Source organism: Sitophilus oryzae, unplaced genomic scaffold (genome assembly GCF_002938485.1).
Source record: "Sitophilus oryzae breed Bouriz unplaced genomic scaffold, Soryzae_2.0 scaffold_1499_pilon_pilon, whole genome shotgun sequence".
Classification (NCBI taxonomy): domain Eukaryota; kingdom Metazoa; phylum Arthropoda; class Insecta; order Coleoptera; family Curculionidae; genus Sitophilus; species Sitophilus oryzae.
Genome location: NW_022146168.1, coordinates 359,343 through 375,589, shown reverse-complemented (window position 1 = coordinate 375,589; position 16,247 = coordinate 359,343). Strand labels below are relative to the sequence as shown.

Here is a 16,247-nt window from a genome sequence, read left to right as displayed (position 1 = left end):
GTTATTTAAATAGTTTATTTTTGCAGAACTGTTATTTACAAATGCCTAAATAACAGCGTTTCTATTTGAACTGTTATTTAGAAAGTTTAATTTTCTTGAGGAACTGTTATTTAGAAACTTCTAAATAACACTTACTTTATTAGAACTGTTATTTAGAAATTTTAGCTTGGAGAACTGTTATTTAAAAAGTTTATTTTTGCAGAACTGTTATTTAAAAATTACTAAATAACAATTTTTCTAGTACAAAATGTACTAGATAGTTATTTTGTACAGTTATTTCTAGTATACTAAAAATAACTGTGTTGTGACATCGATGGCTTCTGATCTCAGAACAATCAGAAAACAGAAAGTCAAATCAATCAGAAACTAAAATAAAACACAATAAAATTTCATAACAGTCCAAAAATATTTTATTAGGTTTAAAAAAGAAAAAAAAATCAGTCGCTCTTTTTTCTATTTTTATGATCGCCGCTTGAATATACGTCATTTCTGGACCTTCTTAGTTAAGGAGGTCAGTTTCTGGACGAAGTGTGACGATCGTAACGTCCTACTTGACGAAGGCACTTCGTAACTGCTATCGTCCAGAGGTGAAGTGTATTGTTAGGACTTTTCCGTGGACTTCGTTCGCAAATCGTCTAACAGCATTTTCCTTTCGATTTTATGACCCCTTGCTTCGTTAAAGCCTGAAATAGAAATAGACTTTTCGTTGCAATATATGAAATAATGTATTTTACTAGAAGGAACTATAGTCCCGATTCAACATACCATGAATAAATTGTTCAATGATTTCTTATGATATTCTTATAAAGTAGCTACTTTAACTTACGTCTTATGGCTTCCTCTGGGTCTATTTTTAGTCGGTCTAGCATCCAACTACAGACGAAGTATCCAGTCCTATTCAGGCCGTGGGTACAGTGAACACCAATTAGTGCATCTGAAAATAATAATGCATGAATTAATACCTTATAACTTTCAGTATCGTATATCATTTTTTTTTTAATTTTGGAAACAGATTAACAAAAAAAATAATGCTAAATAACAAAGAAATGGTTATTTTTTATACAAGACCATAAAATGGTATTTTATCGTCGACCGAAAAGATTAATTTAAAAATTAATTTCGTAAGACGATAATGCAATAATTTTATCGTCGTGTATAAAACAATATTTTTTTCCATAGCGAGTTACGTTTTAAAAAATATTCAGAAATTATTATTTCAAGGAATTTATTACGAGTAGAAAAATATTGTGCTGGGTTGGCGTTGGTTTCTATGTAATTTGACAAATAAATAAAGCTGTCTCTTTAGTTGTAGCTTTTTAGTCAATATTTTTTAATTCTCTTTCGTGTCGATTGATGATTGAATTGGAGCTACAGTACCTCTGTTCGTTCTGTAGCTACGGGGTATCCGTGAGAGGGGAAACGATATTCTCTCGATGTTTTTCGTAAAAAAATAGACGACGCGTCCAATCAATAAAAATTCAACAAATTTGCAAGTGGCCAATAAAATGAGTGGGCGGAGCGCTTTGCGGTGACGTACTCGTTAAGTTGACGTATAAAATAAATTGCTGTTTATTTAAATATTTTTTGTCCGCATTCCTTTCATAGACACAGATCCAGCAGACGTACTGTAGAAATGGCTCAAAACGAAATAAGTAAATTACCAACAGATATTCAGGCTGAGGCGACAAACGCCATATCCAAACTATAGTCTGTCCAACGAGAAGATCCTTAACAGTGATAGATGTGTCTGTCATTTTAATTTCAAAGTAGTTTATTTTATTTTACAAAGAAATAAGTTGGTACAACTGGAACGCATATCAGGAAATATTTAAAATTTGATTGACAAGATGACAAGTGATTACTTCAAAATATTGTGAAAAAAACTGTATAAAACTGAAAAAATGTAATCGAGTTATTTTATTTAATGAAAACGGTATGTGTTAATACAAAACAAACAAGAACAAGACACTACGTACCAAAAAAATATAAAAAAGAACTATTTTTTACTTTCAAGCTTTATGAAACTACCCGCATTTATGATTATATTTATCAATATAACTTATGTGCAAATACAAATTTGTAATATTCCACAGGAATAAATAAAACAACATAGGTAAATAAAACAAACTATTTTATTAATAATAACACCTACCAAATTTTATACCTTAAAGGTTGATTAACTTTAATCTTAATTTTTTTAAACCAGTACCTTTTGACATTATTTTTCTGCAGTACTAAAATCCATTATTTACCTATCGTGTGATGTCGATATTTTACAGCTACTCCAGTTTTTAGTATGTGTTTAGTTTGATCCTTCTACCATATACGAGATGCACTTATCTACGACGAGATGGTATACAAACTTTAACGATGGCAACTTCATTGGTGTATAAGACTTTCTGCCTGGGCAGCGAGTATTAACCATAAACTGTGCTCTGGGTCTACAGTTAATTTTCACTCGATTTTTCCTCCACTTGACTTCAAAAGACACAAAACACACGTAATAATACGAATCAAAATGCATCATCTTCCAAAACGCAGGGTATTTAACAAAAGTTGACACAAAATTATAACCTATAATTTGGGAAGACTTTGACATGCGTCAAAAATGACAAAATCTAAAGGCGAGTTCATACGCATCGGCGCCCTTTTGTCGTTCATCGTTCCGTCAAACCAATAAAATTGAAATACGATCTGTCATTTTTTAAATAAACCAATAAAACTAGTTAAAAACAACAAAATGACGACGCATGACGGATTTATATTTAAACCCATCCATAGATAACTTAAAAATTATTAGAAACTTTTTTTAGTAAAATAAATAGATTGGTATGGGACGTCACCTGCTTTTCTTCTTTCATCGTCTGTCGAAATCTTACCTGAGAAAAAAAACAGAGTATACTTCCATTTAAATCCCGAATAACTTATGAAAAGGAATACAAAAAAAATCAAAAATGGAAGCAATTAAAAAACGTGCGAGAAGAAATAAAGTTTTTAACCTATCCTCGCAGTTAAAGTATCATTTAATCTACCCTTGCGGTTAAAGTACTATTTTATCTACTATTTTTGATAGATATAAGGCAATTTTGACAGTTGCTATGGTAAAAAACAGATATGATCTTAGTAGGGAACCATGAGTAAACTGAATTGTTCTGCACTCCTTATTATAAAGGAATCTTCCTATGACGATTAGTAGAAGACTACTACTACTACTATTAGTAGTCTTCTTTAGTAGTGTTCTGATAAGCAGACATAGAGACAGACAAAGCTGTAGTGGGTCTATTAACAAGGCATTGTAAGCTGATTATGCATCTAAAGCTGATAGGAATTTACTGTCCTCAATTCACGCAGTTGTGCAGCTCTGAACTGTTCAAGAACGCGATACTCTCACTCCATTCAATTGAGTCATAAAGTTCAGAACTGTTCCGCGTCATATGGATGCACCAGGCTATCGCGCACAGCTCCTTTTAGAACCGTTCTTGAGTAGCCCAGGGCGTAAAACTCTGGAATTTGAAATTCGCGAATGGAGGACAGCAATTGGCGACAGAAGAAACGACAGAACACATTTTCTGAGGCTAAGGGAATCTAAACTATGTCATCTACAAGTATTATCCCCTTAAAATAAGACTATTACAAACATTTAAAAATAACTCCAACGGGTTTAAATGCAGTTCCCAGGTGATAAGACAAGTCAAAGCACAGCCACAACGACAATAAATCGTCTACCTTCGAACAACAATTTGTTATTCAAAGACAGCAACCGAACAAATCGGTCACAACGTCCAATATAATCGAATTACGCAACGAGCAAAGAACAGACAAACGAAGACCATCATCGCAAGGAGCAGCGGCAGCATCGTCGTCTAAATTTATTCGATTTAAATTGACAGACGCACGAACTTATTGTAAATGACGTGGCGCTTCTTGCGATCGGAGATGGATTGACGGCGTAAATGGTCGGTGGTGGGTCGACAAATAATAACGGCTATTGAGCGGTAATAAATGCGGTAGTAACTGACGTGAAATGGACACCCCGTCGCGGCGAACGGCTTTTGATATCGGAAAATCGGCCGATCGATGATTTGTCGAAGGAGCATCGGCGAGTCGATGGAGAACAAAACGATTTGGGAGGTTCGTTTGTAGTTCTTGAAGACATCGATTATGGTTTGTTGGCCTTGAGTAAAAAAAGTACATTTTTTAAAGATTACTGTTCTATTTTTCTATTTGAAGAAGAATAATCGAGATTTAGAGCTGGGAGATCCTGCACTGATAATGTATTCTGTTTGAAACTTTTCATAGAAAAGAAAATAGCTACCCAAGTAGCAAATTTTATTTTATAAAGGTTGTATAAACAGCTATGTGATAATTTTTATAGGATACCTCAATTCATATAACAACGTGCTATACCGTAATATGATAGCTTTACAACCAAAAAAGGCCCATTTTTATACAACCGTTTAGTAGTATAGAAGTTCTATAAAAAGGGTATACAACTCTTATGCAACTATTTTACACAGCATTATATGACTATTATAAAACTAGTTTTATTGTGTATTACGTGGTCACATCTAAGAAACAGAACAATAAAAACATTTTGATCATTTGGCGAGGTACACAAGAGTATTTTATTTTTACCGAAGAATATTAGGAGCAAATTATATTTTAAGTGTGTCATTAAAAATGAATCTATAGAGGATGTGGATTGTTAAAAAAGGAGACTTTGCTCTCTACAATGAAAAATGGCAGGTAGAGCCAGAAGGTACAACAAATATGTAATATAAAAAATCATTAATAGGGTTTAAAAAGTAGGGACAATTTTTGTTGCGCCGGTGTAAATTTTACTGGTAGATTACAGGTATGTATTTGGAAAAGAAGCGCTTTTAATTCTCGATTAAAGGTTGCATATAAATTTAAGCAATAAAATAAAAATAAAATTTTCAAAATTCTTGTTTTTAATTTAATTAAACACTTTATTACTGTATGTGGGAATCTTATCACAAAATAGTTCTCAAAAATAACATTTTACAATGTATTTTGATGTTTTTAATTTTGCTTCATATAATGGCGGCCATAGGCCATACAAAAATTCTGCCTTAAACATGGCGAATTATAATGCAACCATTTTATTATAAATGAATTCCTTAAATAAGTCTTTGTTGTAAAATAAAACGGCATAGGATAAATAACTATCATTACGCAGAATTTCCAGGCACTATAGAACTATTTTGGACATATTGAGATTTGAGACAAATAGATGTTGCCAAATCTCATTTGATTAGTATTTAAACTAACAAACATGATCAGATTTTCATGGATTCATGCACGCAATGCATTTCATGCGTGCCCGACGAGTGAGCGGCAACTTAAGGACTTGGAAAAACAACAATAAAACAATACAAACATTACTACAGTAAAACTTTTACACCAACGTGGCAACAATGCTTTGAAGAAGCCAGACAACCCGAGAGATTTTGGCTTTTGAGAACCCAGGGGATTCTCGGTATTATTGCCGTAATTTCGAGGAGTTTTTTCTTACATGCTCTTTATAACTACCACTGCGTTTGTTAAGTTTTTTCTAACTTTGTCCAGAATTCATAATAGCTGTGATTGATTATACTCGTACGTAGATATTACTTTTGCAACAACAACAATAACAAAATAAATAACTAGTTATACCATTTAAATTAAAATGAGGTTATATTATACATTACCAGTTTTATAATGCAGATATTACAGCGAATTTATTGTGTTAATCACAATTTTATCATATAAGGCTATATAACTGTGTTCTATACAGCACCGTAGTTTAACGCAATAAAACGTTCTATCATACAACGTAATACAACTTTAATAAGACAAGTTTAAGTAACTATTATATGATCTTGTGACTACTAGTTATATGAATATTATAGAACTCTTACATGGTGGGTATAAGAGTCTAATAAAATAATATGTTTGTTATCATATAGCATTGTCTTATTAAGTGTTATATCATACTAAAAGAAATTATCGTTTAATGCGTTATAGGATACGTTGTAAAAACCACTAGAAAATAGTTTAATATGACAACTTTTATTAAAAAACAGAATGGTCGAAACCAAACGCTTAATAAAATCAAGCAGTCCTTAAGACAACGCTATTCGACTGTTATAAAATAATTCAATCCTTTTAGAATTTCTTTTTGCTACTTGGGTATAAATGAAGATATACACCTAATGCTTGTCGATCTAAAAATGGGTAGACAGAAAACTATAGTAGAGGAAATAGAGAGTACCCAACTGAACTAGTATGGACATGTGAGAAGGATGGAGAACACGCGACTGCCTCAGAAGGTACTAAACTGGCTTCCACAAAAGAGAAGGAAACGGGGAAGACCAAGGACAATCTGGATGGAGGGTGTCAAGAAGGCGATGAGCTCAAGGGATCTGCGTGGCGGAGACTGGAATGAACGAAATCAATGGCGACTAGGCATCGCACAACGTCGAAGGACGTTTTAAAAGCGATTCTTATATAATATATACTTTTCTATTTTCAGATTTTTGTTGCAGTGGCGAAAAATAACCGGGGATTTTGCCAAGAAACTTATTCTAATTGACTATAGAAACCAATTCAATCCTACCTATGTATCTAAAAATATGAAATCCCTTTCAAACTATTCGAAAGATCCATAGTTTAACGATCGACCGACATAAAATAGGCCGATAGATTTCTGAAAACCAATACTGCAGGAGGCGACTCGTATGCATAGCTGATGGTACCGCTAAGGTGAACCTGTTTTCCACTCACTCCGTGAACGGTTTCAAATTGATTAGGCTAAGGACGGTAAATAATAATTGTGAAGAGATCGAAAATCTATTATGGTGCGTTGAAGATTCATTCTTCATAACTTTCGAAGAATTTTCGAGTAGGTGTTGTGCGCTAGCCGGCGAGTTGGTACTTATCGCTGGTACTTTTCGATAATTATGTTCGATCGGGACCCGGTTGGTTGGTTCGCTTCTAGTGCATTCGGTTTGGATGATAGCAGAGAAGCGAAGAGATTTTTATGTTCATTTTACAGTTAAAACTCTATTGTTCATGTTGGGATCTATTTATTATTTTGAAAATTCTTCTTAATATAATAATAATAATAATAAAGATCATTGGAATCCAATTTTGGTTCAGAACCAGTACTGTGAATACCCAAATGTATAATCGATACCAATTAAATTTTTAGTTTCGTAATCGAGGCCGCGATTTTTAAATTCATTGTTGCCAACCATTGACATATTCGGCGCCGAGCTGACTAACTGGAATTTAAATTTGCCGCTGGGGATTCAGGTGGTAGCTCTGCGAAGTTGCCACATTTATCTATTTATTTCCTGACATTGTCATTCGTTTTGGCACTTTAGTTTTGTATGACGAATTTTTGGTTTAAACGAATTGTGTTGTGGTACTATAAGCAGAGTAAGTAAACCGACGAGTAGCGACAGTCCCGTTTTCAATTTTCTTTGCGGCTGCGCGAAATAAGTAGGTTATCTGTCATATAAAGAAGCGAAGTTGCCACTGTTGCCATTTATGAAATATCTCTATATACTTTATTTCAAGTATACCTCAGGCAACGAATCGTTTTTTTAGTTATTTATTAGCTGTAAGATATTTTATACATTCAAATTTAGAAATAAGGATAAAACAAAACAAAAAAAATATGTATAAAACTTTATAATTAATTTCACTTAAAATTATGAGCAGTGTATACCATGTTTATAGGACCACCTCATAAGTTGAACAATTAAATACGGAGTCTATCTGTCAAACACGTCAAAAGAGAGAGAAAGAAAATTTGGTCCCACCACAACAAAAGAGCCGACGGACGGTTTCTGTCTCTACTCGGCGATCTACTTACTCGGCTATAAGCAGCTTTTAGTGCAAAAAACTCATCGCAACTTTATTAGAACATGTTGAACGGGAAAGCGGTAGTAATGGCTCTTTATGTCCCTTAAGTGCTGTTAAGGAGGTGAGTTTTGTTTGTGTAAAAACAAGCTCAACCTGTATCAAGGAAGTCCTTGCTGTAGATTTTGTGATAAAGATCCTGAAACAGCAGAGCACATAATATGTATGTCTCTGTGAAGCTCAAAATCGCAAGGGACATTTTCTATTTAGGAAAGCAAGGCTACAACCAGAGAAACTATGCTCCTATCCTAATCAAGGACCTACACAAGTTGGTGTCGGGTATATGGACAAGAGAGTAGGTGCAGACTTTACTGTTAGTATCAATATTAAATTGATAATAGCTAATCCAGTAGTAGTATCGTATAGTATAGTTGCTTTAATGTTAGTAAATCACTTCTAAGAAAAAAATATAGGCACGTTTAGACTCTAGATTGATATTAACCTATGGTTTATGCCATACCAAAGGAATTCTTCGAATCTCTATAACATATCGTGAAATATTGGGCGCGATGTTATCACTTCTTTACCTCTCATTACGGCCCAGTAGGTACACCGGCATTTTAGAAAAACATACTACTACAACTCGGAGCCAACTAAATATAATTCTACTTTTATGTTTCATTGCATGTTCCTTAGTTACATATGTCTTTAATAAAATAATCTTTCGCCAATTCTTTCAAAGCAAATAATATAAATATACAAACTTTGTTGTTTTAGGGTAGCTCTTTGTATAAGAAGACTAAGGAAGGAGCATAATGCTAGCCTGTATTCATGCATGGTGGGCGGAAAAGCCACCATAAAAGCTCTCTAGGGTGGGGATCCTTGACAGTTCTGTTTGACGATTCATTTGACACATTTGAATTTGATTTGAAATTTTGTGGATTTGTCAGTCTTTACGGAGCTTATTTTATGTTATTTATTATTTATTCTACTACTGATAGTTGTATAAAGGTAATAAATCTAGATGGAAATTGTGGCAGAACTTAAATTAACAGTGACACTATCGCGATTTATCGAAAAGACTCTAAAATAGTTGGTTGTGTAGCGTGCGGTAGATCTCGGCAAAAATTGAGTGAAATAATTGAACAACTTTTCGCTAGTAAGTGACTATATAATATACATACGTGTAGTAAACCGATCATTTATGAAATTCACTTAAATTAACTAAATTATATATTTTTTCTTGCATTTTAGCTTTTATTTATTACTTGTCAAAGATTAGATGTCAAAGAATTTAGATACGTTAATTTGACTTACCTGTTTCAGTAGCGTATCGGATGTTTGTGTTAATAAATACTTATTATAACTTATCTATTTTTATTAGAATTATATATTTTTATAACAATTTTAATAACTACCAACATTTATTCACAACGTAAAATAAAACAACAAATTATTGAGTCTACCCCACGTCTACCCTACATCATAGTTTTACATTTTTTAAATAAAATTAGAACTACACTGATAAACCGGAATTTAAGTCGGCCATATTTGAGGCCCATCGCGGTGTACCTAAGATTTTTGATATGCTCCTTCCTTAGTCTTCTTATTCAAAGGGGTAGCTTAAATCATGAACCTAAGAACCATAATCGGGAAATTTACAAGAGTTCGAGTTAGTAACACAGATATCAGACAACGATATGGAATTCAGTACAAAATAAGATGGGGTAGACAAAGAAAAAGACTATGGATCGCACACGTACAATGCATGGAAGAAAACCGGAAGGGTGGAAAACCGGTGGATGCAAAACAGCCTGGAAGGTCTCCAAAAAGATGGAAGGGCAGTTGACAGTCCACCTCTCAAGAACTTATACACAGGCAACTAGATAAATTGAGAAGAAACCGTACTGTAAACCGAAAAACGGTAAATATTTATTAAAAAACTTTATTAAAGAAGATCGTATATGAGGTATATATCGTATATGATTATAGTACCGTATAATCTAAAAAAAAAAACGGTGTCAAAGACGGCTGGGGAATAGCAATCGGTGATAATTTTGACGAGGTCAATCTCCCGACGTCATTTTCTAAAAATTTATATAAAACTTTAAAAAGAATAGAACGTTTCCAGACACACAATTACAACCTTATTAAGACAATCTGGTAGTAAGAGCCTTTAATAAAAAAGAAGATTGCCATACAAGTAAATGACGTCTAGGGCTTGACTTCGATAAAATTATCATCGATTGTCATTCTCCAGCCATATTTGAAGCCGTTTTTTCTTCGATCGTACGGTACAAAGCGAACAGAGTGTTTTTTCATAAATCCTTCTCCTCAACTTAAACGAAAGGAAATTTATATATCCAGACGTACCTATATGTCAGGTCTCGGATATTTTTTTTATTATTACTTTTACGTGTGTGGTACACAGAGACCATTTTTATCGATATTAATTTTTATATACGAGAAACAACCGTGGAATGCGTAGAAGAACTTAATACTGACAAATTAGCGGCGCATCGCTACCAATTTATTTTAAAGATGGCCGTCGTCGAGGAGACACTCGACGCTGTTATTTTTTATGGTCGCATCGACGAAAAACATTGAAAAAGTCGAGAAGGAATTAATTGTGATAGGAATCTCGACCTTGGGCTTGCAACAGCAGCACTTACAATGTCGCGGATGAACATACGCACTTCATTTAGTATTTCTTTATTTGTTGTAAACTGTTTGTTAACTTATCAGAGTAAATTCTCCGTAAAGGTCGATTCTCACTATACCTTCCATATCAGCTCCCTTCCGTTTCCCTTCCGTTTACATAAAATATCATATCATGTAAATGAATAGGATAATGCACACTATCCGTTCCGTTTCCCTTCCGTTCCGTTTCCCTTCCGTTCCATTTCCCTTCCGTTCCATATCCTTTCCTTCCATACATTTTTTTTGGCGGACGGACTGAAGCGTGTCGGAAACTGCGTTGTCAAGTTCTTTCATTTGTACCAGCTCTGTTAAAATTTTGCTGATATTTATTTATTCTTTCACCTCTTAATTAAATCTATTATCTTTTTCAAAAAATACAAATTTTTAAAATAAAACTTTCGTAATGATATAAATTGTACAATAAAAAATACGGAACAGATATGGAATGGATATGGAATGGAAACGGAAGGTATAGTGAGAATCAACCTTAAACTGGAATTTAAAGAATATCAGAATCTTGTATTATCTAGATCAGTGATTACAGTTGAGGGTTGGAACCTTTGGTGTTACACAGCAAAATAAAAACTCTAAATCACCACAATACACCAAAACACTTTTACTTTTTCACTGGACGCGCGTTTCGCTAACCATGTTATCATCATCAGCAGATGATTATAAACAGTTTATAATCATCTGCATAAAAATGGAGGTTCAAGTTGTAAGTGTGGGTCCACAAAAATTTATCTGGTTTCGATAACAAGGGACAAAAATGTTGGCTTGGCTATCAATAACAGTTTGACTACGGCCCTGTTCTCAGAAGAATCCCTGACTAGTCAGCGCGTTTCTTATTGGTTGAAATGTGTAGAAACCAGACTAACAATCAGGTTTCTATGCATTTTAACCAATGAGAAACGTGCTGACTAGTCAGGGATTCTTCTGAGAACAAACCTTACATCGTTAACGTAATTTCAAGATCTTCGGAAATGCATAAAAGATCTTTTCACTATATTTTGATGACGTTTTGTGCACTACGAAGTAGTAAAGTTTAAGAGAATGTATGAAATGTAGCATTACTTTATTAATTTGATATATTTTATATGATGTTAGAGTGCAATAATAATATCTATAAAAAAGTAATACTATTACAAGACATAATGCAATGAAACCTAAGATCTAAATTATATTTTAAAGATTATATCGACATGAATGTTCTTAACAATCTAACCACTGAACATAGTCTGTACGATATTACTTAAGATGTGCGTTATTGTTTAAGACTGAAAATATAGAAAATCTAAAACATGAAAACTAGAACGTAAATCTACACTTAGCTGTTCTTTATGTAATCTTGCTTCAAACAGTAGCAGCGTGAGGTGGTCTCGCATCTCTATGCTGTCTGTCGGCGATCCAGGCTTAGAAATGGGGGTGAAGCAGCACGGGGCTCAAGCCACATCCACGCTGGGGCACTCTATGTGTAAGACAAATCAATCCTACTGGGGACACTTGTCCATGGGACATCCGTCCATAAGATAGTGGCACAAGAGAACACTACTAGGACCTTGAAAAATAGTCCATACCTTGGACACTTGTCCGTAAGACAATGTCCGTCCGTAAGACCCTAAGAACACGAAACTCTTGTTTAAAATCAAACACCGTCTAATAAACAAAATGAACCTACCTCGAAATACTTCCGAGGGCTCAATAAATAATAAACAATCTGTCCTTTCTTCCAAATGACATTCTGGAGGACAAAAGCAAAGGGACGCCAACGTGCCAGCCAAATACAAATACAAGTTGGGACATCCGTAACTCTACCCTAAAAATATTCACTAATAATATCGAATCTAAAAGGAAAATAACTCAGCTGTACCTGTAGCTTCGAAATGGCAGCTGATTCAGATTACACAGCAAGATTTAAATAATCACCATTTCTCAAAAGCTGGGATAAAACAGAGCGTCAAAACAAATTGAGGTTAAGCACGGAGAGTTGACAGCGCGCGCCTCCACAGAATAGTAACAGGATTGTGTCGAACGATCACAGGGTTGGCGACCAAGGAACGTAAAAATTACGCGTCAAATAAACTATCCGGCCTGAACGAGAGGGAATCCGGTGATGACAGGCCAGACATATATTATATATAAAAAATACATGTAACGAACTAAAAACGTTACAACGTTTCGTTTACATCTTTCTCAGGGTCGGACTAAGGATTTTATATTGAAGAAAAATGTAGGTCGATTGCGGCATAATTGGGGACGGGCTACAGGATAACGCCGTTGACGTTTCGAACGGATGCCTCTAAATGAACGAAATCATCAGGAATTTTCTTAATTATGGATCGATTGGAACCAAACTCGTCACGTGGATAGAGGTACCCGAATGGAGACCTCAAACGGACAGACGGAAATAAGAAGAAATTTCACTTAATGCACACATAGTGCACACACATTTTTTTTTGTTTGGGAATCATCGCACGCTTTACAAGAAACTATTTTTGACACAAGATTCACAATAATCTCATTGTCACTGAAGTCATTGCTGAAGTGGAGCTGGAAAGACAATGTATTTCCAGATTTACACCCTTTACATAAAAACCAATTAATAAAATAAAAAAGAAAAAACATAAGGTGGTTTTATGACGACTCTAATAAAGAGTAGTATTTGACTCCTTCCTTGGTCTTTCTTTTCAATGGTCAGAGCGGCCTCGAATCAAATGTTGCACCCTGTATACCGCTGGTCAAAATCTAATAGTATCGATAGGTGTGTCCGAGAAGATCGATGAGCCGTGGTACACTCGAACGAAATTCTTCTGTTCGACTTTATAGATAAGCGATAATTATTCATTATTCTGGTCCAAGGAACGTGCCATTGACACCGAAAATAGACGCTAAGGACCCAACTAGAACTGAAAATAGCTCCATTATTAGGCTAATTTTGAGATGTATGTTTACGTGTATAATAAGGCGGTTACTCTGAAAATATATATTTGATACCAATTGAACTTTTAGTTACGTAATCGAGAGCGCGATTTTTAAATTCATTGTTGCCAACTATAGACATATTCGGTCGGACTGGAATTTAAATTTCCCGCTGAGTATTCACTTGGCAGCTCTACTGTAAAAAATGTCAAGTTGCCGTTTAAAGCTAGTAATTATGTAATATAATTTTTTGGACACTCTGTATAATAATATATATAATATAAATAATAAATAAATAATGTTTATTCAAACTGATCCAATTACAAAGTATATACAAGACTTATACATAACTTACGAATACAAAATAGTGAATAAACATAATATCCTCTTAAGGTAGAACCTTGTCTGAGGAGTTTTATTTCTACAACAATAACTACAATATTTTATTCTAAATTCTTAACTATATCTAAATGTATCAAATTAATATATTTCATTGTCCAACACTTAAGCACGCTAAAAAACAAGTTATTACACAGCGGTCTTATCTCCTATATCTAGTATTTTATAGGAATAATTTAACGAACATTTTATAAGTACTACTACTCCATCATTTTTATTTAGACTTCCTTCATTATATATAATGTTGTATCCCGGTATCCCTATATAAATCAATATTCCAAATTTTAAAACTTTCAGTAAGTACTATACAATCAAATTAAAATCTATTCCACGTAAAAGAACAAGAAGCTCATCAAAATTGTGATCTATGCTACGAATATTATTATGAAAAAGTTTAAATGATGATAATTCAATGTCAAATTTACATATATTAATGTCATCCACCACATCTGCCTCAATCAACCTTGTTTCAAAGTCCCTAATATATGAATTCATTGTTATCTTATATGTTAAGCTTTTAAATATTTAACTTGCAATCTGACCCATATCGGAAACACCTAATTTTTCAAAAGAGAATAAAAGATAAAATATATATTTTTTTGTTTTACAATATACTCCAAATACCTTTAATAAAGAAACAAATAATCTATATTGGTTTATAAACGTCCATGTATTTACTATATATTTAAATATTAATAGTCTATTTATTTTTAGCCCAACACCAAATTAAATTTAAACATATAGTATATTTTAATTATTTAAAAGTCCCAAAAGTGCAGAGTCAAGTCGCGATATATGCTTATATCTCCAATTAGACTAAAATTACAAGGAAATTGTAGCCGCGCACAAACGAGCGCCATCAATGTATATAAATAATTCACTCACGTTTTGTTTAAAAAAAATGTCTCTTTACACTTGACGACATCTTCATTTCTATACCGGCTTCGAGTAACTTCTTGTTGCTGGTCTTCCCTTATTAGTTGAAGGTAGGGATGCGGTTATAAGGCCAGCCGAACCCCTGCGAGTTTGCGTAGTAGATGCCACATTCATTTATTTATTTTTTGACACTGCTATTCGTTTTGACACTTTAGTTTTGTATTACGAGTTTTTGGTTTAAATGAATTGTGTCGTGATACTTTAAGCTGTTGCAAAAAACTTATCACAACCTTATTAGAATATTTTGAATGAAAAAGCGGTAGTATTGGCGCTTTGTGTCCCTTAAGTGCTGTTAAGGAGGTGAGTTTTGTTGATGTAAATAACAACTGTTTATATATTTATAATTAATTTATTTTTGTTTCAGAAAATATTTTGATTAAAAGAAAAAATGAAAAAGTGGGCAACGCTGTGCCGGTCAAGCTTAATCACGTGACTAAAAGTTTATTTGATATGAACTATAGCTGCTCTGCCTGCTTGAACAACCTCGTTCGCAGCCATTTCAATTTTTGTTTATGAGTATGAACAAATATTCCTTTTAAATAAGCAGGCTTTTCTAATTCTACCGTTTTGTTAAATAAAAATAAAGGTAGACGGAAGAATTTCTCACTTTCCTAGCGCAAGAATTTTAAAATTATCCGTATAAATATTGTTTTATTGCATTACGATCGAGAAAAATGAACAGCATCGATACCGTTCCTATCGGGAACAATAAACTCTGCAAATATTGAACTAAAAACTAGGTTAGGTCCATAAATTATTGCCCTCCGCATCGCGCGGAACAGATAGAGAAAATTTGTTATTTTTAGCGAAGTTTGATTTGAGATAATGTTGCATTTTTCAAATCCGAAAACATTTCAGTCTGGAAGAGATTTATCGAATATCAACTTTTTCGCGTCATATAAAAGATTTATTTTATTAGAGATGGGTATCTTACAAGTCATGAATATAATATTACTCTGTCATTTTTGATGTCATTTTTTTGCTGTTGTTAAAGTAGGTATCACATTCTCCGATAAATATTATTACGCTTTCCGTAGCATTGAATTAAATAAATTTTGCGCTTCTTTAACATTTTAAAACAGCAAGAAATATAACGTTATTTATAATTCTATCAATAACTATCATATAATGAAAACGAAATGATATTACCATAGGAACGGGTTTTGATTTTTAGAAAAAATTCAACAACTATATTTTCATGTTTTTTTATGTCATCTGCGTACCCAATACACTGCATAGGGTACGCAGATGACATAGTCATCATTGCACGGGGGAAACATGAAGGCACCCTGTGTGATATTATCCAAAGAGGATTCCGCATCGCTGAGAGATGGTGCATGACTGTCGGGCTGAGTATTAACTCAAATAAAACCGCAGTAGTGCCATTCACAAGAAAGCGAAGTTTGAAAAACTTGAAAAGAATC

At 33.7% G+C, this 16,247-nt stretch overlaps 1 protein-coding gene across 1 annotated transcript in view; it reads right to left on the bottom strand.

Annotated features, from left to right (window-relative positions):
- Positions 1-387: 387 nt before the first annotated feature.
- Positions 388-16,247, bottom strand: part of LOC115877797 (RNA/RNP complex-1-interacting phosphatase) — a 145,616-nt gene continuing 129,756 nt past the window's right edge. Inside the window, exons 7-8 of the mRNA XM_030894111.1 lie at positions 827-934; positions 388-683 (exon numbers count right to left, since the gene is read on the bottom strand). Coding sequence (XP_030749971.1) covers positions 601-683; positions 827-934 — 191 coding nt within the window. The 3' untranslated portion in view covers positions 388-600. The remainder of the gene's footprint in view (positions 684-826; positions 935-16,247) is intronic.